The 9334-nt window shown below is 44.0% G+C and overlaps 1 protein-coding gene across 1 annotated transcript; it reads left to right on the top strand.

Annotated features, from left to right (window-relative positions):
* Window positions 1–4770: 4770 nt before the first annotated feature.
* LOC124657029 (wall-associated receptor kinase 1-like) lies at window positions 4771–7759 on the top strand. Its single transcript, XM_047195660.1, has 4 exons — window positions 4771–4972; window positions 5026–5661; window positions 5746–5919; window positions 6624–7759. The coding sequence occupies exons 1-4, from the start codon at window positions 4771–4773 to the stop codon at window positions 7757–7759; spliced, it is 2148 nt and encodes a 715-aa protein (XP_047051616.1).
* The last annotated feature ends 1575 nt before the right edge of the window (window positions 7760–9334 follow it).

Genomic DNA, 9334 nt, shown 5'->3' on the forward strand with positions numbered 1-9334 from the left:
CACAGGTAACATAACTTACTTAGTTCACACCACACATAGACAAATATGGACCAACAATAATCACTCGTCGACCATGGCAAGGGATGGATGTGATCTAGGAACTTCTTGACCACCTTAGTCATGGACTAGTTGAAAATGGTGACCTTGTAGACGTCGCCTTTCAGGATATTGAAGGTTAGGAAGTACCGGATCTTGAAGTTGTGAGCAATGGAAAATCCAGCCTACTCTTGATCGATGGCCTCCCTACCGTTGACATCCTTCGGCCTCACCATTCAGGAGCGGCCAACATTGGTCTTCAGGACAATGGTCCTTGGGATGGAGCCAACGTACGACACGAGGGTGTCAGGAATTGGAAGCAATTCAAACCATGGTGCCATGATGACCTTCAAATGGGTTAGACCAACATAGTCATAGAAGTGGCCGAAGCTCACCGGCCTTATCCTCGGCCTCTTGGAGACGCTCCCTTTTCCAACATTCATGGAACATCCTTCTCCAAAGTTGAGGACAGCGCAGCACCCGTCATCATCTTGGAGAACTCTTAAAATCAAGCCAATTAAACATGCACACTCATTTTTTTAAAATGAAGCATTGTGCTAAAGAGATATGACCACATATAAAGACACAGAAAATGAAAGAATTGCCTATAAAATCAAATCAAATGCACAAGAAATGTGCATGCGCATAAGAAAAGGTCTTATGGGCACCCTTCCACAATTGATGGTGCCACCATTAAATCAACGGCAGATTCGAGTAAATACAAATCTAATTCAAAATCAGAAGCTTAGTGCAAATATATGATCCTATGATACCAAGAAAATTGCACAATCTAACGTGTTCGCAATGCACAAGGTACAATAGGATCGTCCATTGTACATTTTCATCATTAGCGATGAACATCAAGAACATGGTGCCTCATTTTAATCATCGTCCATTACAAGAAAAGAAATGCAAAATAAACATAATTGGGGCATCACACTTATATAGGACACACAAATGGCAGTGATAGAGCGAAAATCAATTAAAATGCACCTGATTGTCTCTGTTCGGCAACACTATCTCTGCAAGACATCCGAACTAAGGATATGCTCAGCTAGAAGTAAGATTAATAATGTGTCTCATTTATCCAACGATGTTGTTATTAACACCGACATCACGAAATGTAGAACACCATTGTTTTGCGCGTAATGTGTGGATGACCGCACATTAATATCGACGTGGCGCTATGCACAACGCCACCCTTGCTCGTCAGTTGGCGGCGTTGTGCAGTACCACACCACCATTTATGACGCCGATGGTGGCGTGTGCGTGGCTATCCGTGCCAACCCTAGAAGGATCGCCCGCCTCATGACTCATCGCGTCAAGGCATGGGAAAATCCCGCCTCGTGAGTCGTCGCGTCAAGACGTTGGCCTTCATTGATGTTGCAGCCAAACATGGCTGCTCTATCTGTTGCACTTTCGTGCGCGCCTCTGAGCATCACCGCTTTCCTAGACAACGCCAGCTTGTCTCCCGATGTCGGTGATTAATGCGACGAGGCATTCTCTCACGAGCCACCATGCTTTATAATTAAGCTACCACTTCCCTCCTCCATGGGGAACATCCTCCTCCGTCGGCATTCATTCTGACCACCACCACCTAGTCCACGATGCCTCGCCGCAAACTCACCACTTGGCCCACAATCACCCGTGTCAGGCCACCTCCACCGCCAATTCCGCCGCTAGAGGCAACAACTTTGATGATGACGGGCGATGATATGGTGGCCGACTCTAACGAGGAGGAGGAGGAGGAGGCGTCGGAGTTGCCGACGTCCACGAAGCAGGTCAATCCCCTCCCCTCGTTCAACACGGCGTTTCGGGAGATGCTTGCCACCGCGTAGCTCAAGGAGGCAAAAACCATGCTCATTGACCACGTCCTGAGTCCTCGTGCCAGTTTCCAACATGGGAGGCAGCCATGCAGGACTCCATCACGGCGGAGGTGCGGGCCATGGCGTATATTCGAGCTCAACGCGACGCCCAAGTCTCGGCAAGGACGTTGTGCACCATGCGCCGGTGGATCACTATCGCCAACAACGCCAAGCATATAGGCGTGGCATGAGGGGGAAGAAGCAGCAGCCGGGAAGCACCGGTAGAAGGAAAATGCCCCGTTAGTCGACCTTACCGATGACGGGGAAGACACCTACGGAGGATCGGCTGAAAGATGTGGGTAGAGAGCGTCGGGAGGAGGGTAACACCGGCGATGTCAGACACACACAATGGCGGCGGCATGTCAACGCCACTACAACGACATAAGAGTGGCGTCAATTCAGTGGCATGCCATATCAACACCACCAATCACAAAACGCAACGCCACTACATGGATATTCTGTACTAATGACACATAGATCTGCTAATGTACAAGCACACAAACATAGTAGATGAACATAATAGACCATTATCGACCCTATTAGCCGATAATTTACCCTACCACTACTAATCTATTGTGCTTGTCATGAATAAGCATACTACTAATCTATTGTACTCCCTCATATATAGAGATCTACGTATTTACAATCGTCAGAGATTGGATTGAGAACTTACCGCCATGGACGAACCTCGCGAAGCCGAGCTTATAACATGGAAAAATGCGTTGGCATCCGCATCGATGAAGGCCCTTGCCGTGAGAGGATCTTCCATTGCTGAAGCCGTGTTCTTTGATCTACAGTCAGCAGCTCAACCATAGACGACGAGAGGACGTAGAAGGGAGAGGAGAGGGTGGGTGCAAAAGGGTGAGTGAGAGGACAGAGTGGGCAGTGGAGGAATTTATGGTGCACATTCTCGATACGCCGTGTCGTCTTCCGCTATTGCCCTACACCTACAGCCACATGCTTACTATGCACTCGTCAGCATTTGTCATGCCACGAACACCGGATTCGGCCGTTCCTGGCAGGACAACTCTTAGTCTGGTTTAAGAGTCGTGCAATGCTCGATTTGTAAAATGCGTGGCCAACCAAACACCCGAATTTGGGTCCACAAAATGCGAGAAATGTCTTTATGTGGGCAACCAAACACATCCTAAAAATATGCAACTGATGAGTATTCGGTCTTTCCTCGGTAGCGATTATTCTTTTTGTTTCTCAGCGGGGGTTAGGCTGATATTGGATTATTGACACACATATTATTAAGATTTGGTCGGAAAAAATACACGGCAAAGATGAAAAAGTAAAAATAATCTGAAAAGCGACGTGTGCACTTGAAAAACACACGGGAAAAGGCATCTTTTTTGGCAAGAAATCCATGTTTGAGGAAAAGGGCGGGAACCTCATATGCGCGTGGGAAGGCAGAGTCAGCGTGGCCATTAGACTGCTCATAGTGGGAGTAACATAGCTAGTAAAATCACACATCTCAAGGCATTTTGGTGACATGGCATGCTAATAAATGAAGAAAGAGAGTGAGGTGGTAACTAGCTATGTTACCATAACATCACACACCTCAAAGCAAGATGAGTCTACAACATAATAAATGATACAATGCATGACACCACATATAAGTTACTACCCACTATGAAGATAGTAACATGACATATGTTACTAGTCTAAGTTACTCCACACTATGACCAGCCTTAATCTTTGTCGAGTGTATGTAACAGGGCACTTGGCAGAGTCCTGCATTTATAACAGCGCTGTGAAGGGTAGCCACGGCGACCACGTGTTGCAAATCTTTGTCGTCCGTTGTGTCTTTGCCGTGTGTTTTGTGGATCTTTGTTGTGCATGTTGCGTTGCGCGCTGTGTTTTCTCTCCTCTTTGTCGTGGGCGAAAATTTTGCAGTGTGTTTTTCTCTCTAGTCACAGAAAGGATTTTCTTTGTCATGTTCGCGCTAGGTTACATACCGGAAAGATTACTTACACGGTAGCAACTTGTTTTTTCGTAGTGTGATGAGTATCCAGTGTTGCCTCGGTATCGATTATCTTTTTTTTCTCGGTGAGTGTTAGACTACCTACAATGGGACAATATATGCAGTATCATATATTTCATGCATGAAATAAGCCGATAAATATTAAATAGAGGATAATAGGATCATAGATAGATGCATCATAGCACGTAGAACTAGAATATCTAATTTCAAATATATTTTATACACAGTTTTGTATTAAGATTCTACAATTTATAAATAAAATAAAAATATGATACTGCTATATGATACCGAGATAGTATCATATAGAGTGTGACTATTTTCTCAGTCGACTGGGAACTAACTTTGTTCACAGTCAGATGATGTCATCAAATCTCAGTTACAACTCATGTTACAACTAATGATTAGCACGAATCACGATATATAAAAATTAAATGGTGTAAGACTTGAGTGAGCACGAAACTGCAAACTAGCAAATCCCTATCATATAATATACTAGTATGGTATGCATGATACTAGTATTCGATACTACCCATTGTGACCAGTCTTCAGCTGATATTGGTACTCATAGTACGGTTTGGTCGGGGAAAATCAAGAAGACCCCAACTAAGTAGTACCTGGATTGAAGGCATGTGCTAGTGTGCTGTTGCCACAACTGATGTAGATAGAAAAGTGGTATTGACAGAAATCGGAAGTTAGTGGAGGCGTAGGTGTCATGCTGCTCCCTCACAACTTCTCGAAAAGAATGTAGGAAGAGTTGTCCATTCTAGCTAAAGAGCCGCTAACTCTATATAAACAAGCTTGCGCCATTCAGCAGACATAGCAAGCTGAGTTAGCTCAATCGTCTACTAAACAAGCAGATCGAGCAGTGATTGTGCCAGTGCGATGGCCATCCGTCCATCAATATGGGCGGCACTCTTGCTGCCTGTGCTGTTTCTAGCCGATAGCCTGGCCCTCCAGCCGCCGGAGACATGCCAGCCCAGCTGCGGCGGCGTGGTAATGCGCTTCCCGTTCGGCATCGGCGCCGGCTGCTTCCTGCCGGGCTTCGAGATCGAGTGCACCAGCGGTGAAACGCCGATCCTCGCAGGCAACATCAACAACCTAAGGGTGATGAACCTGACGGTGATGCCGCGACCGGAGGCCTCGCGTACAATTGCTACAACACCACCGACGGGAACAACTTGGATTGGTTCTATGGCAGCGTCGGCATCAGCCCCGCGTACCGCATCTCCAACACCGGCAACGAGCTCGTCGTCCTCGGGTGCAACACCTTTGCCTACACCAACAGCGGGCCGTCTAGTAAAAACTTATACAGCTTCTACACCGGGTGCGTGGCCTACTGCGACCAAGAGGGGCGGGCGCAGGACGACGCTTGTGCGGGCATCGGCTGCTGCCACGTCGACATCCCGCCGGGGCTCAGCGATAATTCCATGACATTTGCCGCTTCCCAAGCGATGGCAACTTTGTACGGATATACGCACACGAACCTGACCTACAGCCCCTGTGACTACGCGTTCATAGTGAAGAAGAACACCTACCACTTCCGGGTGTCCGACCTCATGATGGACAAGAAAACCACCAAGCCGCTGGTTCTCGACTGGGCAGTCCGCAACAGCGAAGATGGCAACAAGACTTGCGCCGAGGTGAAAAACAAGCCGGGATACGCCTGCGTCAGCGACAACAGCGAGTGCCTCGACTCCTACAATGGCGAAGGATACATCTGCAATTGCACCAAGGGGTACTCGGGCAACCCATACCTTAACCACGGATGCCAAGGTAATTAACCCTCCCTTTCAATTCGTTTCTACAAGTATTAATAGTGCATAGACTCATTGTTGATCCTTTCCGTCCACGACGCAGATATCAATGAATGCGATGATGAGTGGAAACCGTATTTCCCTTGCAAAGGAGTATGCCACAACAAAGTTGGTTCATACAAATGCGACTGCCCTTCTGGACAAAAGGCTCCTAATGACAATGCATATGAGAATGCTTGCGCCTCAAAATTCCCTGTTGAAGCAAGGATTGCCCTCGGTACACATACATGCTCAGTTTCATATTTCCATATTCCTGCAATGCTATCTTAGTGTTCTCTTTGCCATGTGATCTGTAGAGGTGATAGTGTCACCAAAACATATATCAGCTAATGAAAACCATTCTTCTTATAGAATTATAGCTTTAACAAGGAGAGAATCAAATTATTAATACATACAAACGCAAGGAAGTTATATATATATTGTCATTCTGAATAAATCCTGGGTATACAGGATAAATGTTCTCATGCCATCTGACTTGCTTTCCTTTGAGGATCAATAGTTTCAAAATTTCTGAAAATAGAGATATGCTTTTTAAAATTAAGAGATGATTACTGCTCCAAAATTAATAGATTCATCTTCATTACTACCTATGCTTGCGAAATATAGAATTATGGTGTGTCCATACGATTAAGAACAAAAACATTAGGAATGATTTATCCGGTGATATCAGAGTTGATGAGGTACACAATAGCTCGCAAATAGCCAATGAGATATACTTCTTTTAATATAGTGATATTTCTTTTACTGGTATTTAGTATCCACCTAAATATTCTTTGCAAGACAATATCCACATTTAACACTAGTATTTGCGCATCGTGAAGTGGATAAAAATCATAGTTAGCATGTATTTAGTAAAGTAAATGAACTAAATGAAGGTCCATTAGTGGTGAGTAACTGATTTACATGATCTGTTAATTGCAGGCATTAGTCTAGGATTATTCATACTTATTGTCGCTCTCCTTCTAGCATTCATTATGCTCCAAAAGAGAAAACTGGACAAACTTTTTGAAAAAAACGGAGGCGAGATGCTTAAAAATGTGAAAGGTCTCGCAATTTTCACAAAAGATGTACTAAGGAAAATCACAAAAGATAATTCAGAATTTCTTGGAAACGGAAGTTTTGGTAATGTGTACAAAGGAACTCTTCCTGACAATACCACAGTGGCAGTCAAGGCATCTATCAAGGTAGATGAAGCTACAAAGGAGGAATTTGTTGATGAAGTTGAGATCCAAACGCAGATGATCCACAAGAACATCCTCAAGCTCGTTGGTTGCTGTCTAGAGGTGGACGTTCCAGTGTTGGTGTATGAGTTTGCAGCAAATGGGAGCCTCCAAGACATCCTGCACCGCAAAAAGAATCAAGTACTCTCATTGGACTCACGTCTGGACATTGCAATTGGCTCTGCAGAAGGGTTAAAATATATGCATAGTTATGCAACTCATGCCATGCGACATGGCGATGTCAAGCCAGACAACATACTTCTGGATGACAAGTTGACACCGAAAATCGCAGATTTTGGGTTGTCCAAACTACTGAAAGAAGAATATTACGCGAAGGTTGTGGTTGGGTGCATGGGTTACATAGACCCTGTATTCATGAAAACTGGCCTTTTAACACAGAAGAGTGATGTGTACAGCTTTGGAGCAGTTTTGTTGGAGCTCATTACAGGAAAGAAAAATGTTTATGATGAGAAACTTAGTCTTATTATTGAGTACCGCAAAGTTTATGAAAATGAAAAGAGTGGGAGGGCAATGTTTGACAGTGACATTGCAACTGAAGAAGATATCTCCGTCCTTGAAGAAATGGGCAAGCTAGCAATGGATTGTCTAAAGGAAGACTTAGAAGATCGGCCAGATATGACAGAGGTAGTTGAACAACTTGTGATGATTAGGAGAAACAAGCGGTTTGGGAAAGTAATCCGTACAAACCATGAAAACATTGAGGATATTACCGTATATAATTCTCCTACCAACACAGAGGTGGTTAGGGGAATTACTGGGGCCAATATTTCTGCGAAGGTAACTCCCAGCAACATGGACACCATTCCTAGTCCATAGGGCATTAAATGTAGTAGCTAATAGGGCTTCCAAAGAATTTGTATCTTATTATATTTTCAATCATTGTGTAATAAGTTGGGAACATGCACAACATTATTGTAGTGTGTGATTTTTTGGGGATTTTTGTAGTGTCTTGTTGATGCCCTCTTGTGGGTAATCAACCTAAATATGTAATGTTCGTTAATATTATAAACATATATTTTTAATTCGTTATACTGGTGTTGTGGGCATTGATTTTCAACACCCGACCATCTTTAAAAAGAACACTAAACATATATGCAAAACTTTTTTTGTACAAAATGTACCAAAATGCACCTTCGAACGTGTACATTTTTTGGCACCATAAAAATTAAATAGCATACACAAACTGATGATTTATCCAAGTCATATCAATGGCTCAACTGAACATGGTAAAAAATCCGTGTTGTGGTTACCTAGTACAGTTTCTATCTCCAAACATGGAACATCTAGCAAAGAATCTAAAACCAATAGGATTAACTTCTCCTCATTGGTTGAATTGATGTAGTACCACTAACAGTGCACCAACATAGGCCAGCAATAGCATGATATGTTTATTCACCATAACAACGATGTCCACTTCCAACAAATACTTGAGAGAGATGAATTGTTACAATGCTGGTAGGGGATTTCATTTCCTCAATTCTTAACAATAAACATAGAACATCTTATCAGACAATTAGAAGATATAATAGTGCTGAAAGGATCGTATTCCGCACCTAGAGGTGGGGGTGAATAGGTGCTACCCAATTTTTAGTTATTTTTCAATTAAGGCTTGACACATAGGTAATTCTCTAGATACGCAACTATGTGAATTTCCCTAGATGACAAGGTATGCAACTAAGCAAGATATCGCTAGGCAAGATATAATAATGCAATAAATGATAGAGGTAACCGAGAGTGGAGCACGCGGAAACACAAGGGATGATTCATGTAGTTCCTTCCTTTTGAGGGGAAGTACGTATACGTTGGGGGGGTGTGGTCTCCACAAAGGCCTAACCAACACGACGAAGGCCTCACCCTATTTTCCGGTGAGCAACGCCACAAAGACCTAGCTCACTTGTCCACTAAGGATTTCCTCAAGGCGGAAACCAGGCTTTTACAAGGTTCTTGGGGAACACATCCACAACTGAATTGGAGACTCCCAATAGTTGTAACAACACAGCAACAACAATAACAACAAGATCAAATCAAGCAACAACAACTAGGGTTTCCAAAAGGAATACTAGCAAAGGGGCCCTCAAGCAAATGAGGGTTAAATATAAATCGCTTCGGTGAAGATGTAGATCGGGGTCTTCTTCTTCGATTCTCCAAAGATCAAGAGCTTTGGATGGTTGGAGGAGGAGATCAAGTGATTTTGGTGGCTCAGTTTTAGGTGAAGAACATGAATTGGTCGAGCAAATTTAGGTTGGGAAAGAAGGGGGTTATTTATAACCCCCCCCCCCCAGAATTGAGCCATTGGAGATGAACACGGGGCGGTTATTCCGGTGTAAGTTGGGCCCAGAATTTTCGGCCAAATTTCCAGGGGGATCCAGTGGCTCCGGACCCTTAAGTCCT

Source organism: Lolium rigidum, chromosome 5 (assembly GCF_022539505.1).
Source record: "Lolium rigidum isolate FL_2022 chromosome 5, APGP_CSIRO_Lrig_0.1, whole genome shotgun sequence".
In the NCBI taxonomy this organism is placed as follows: Eukaryota; Viridiplantae; Streptophyta; class Magnoliopsida; order Poales; family Poaceae; genus Lolium; species Lolium rigidum.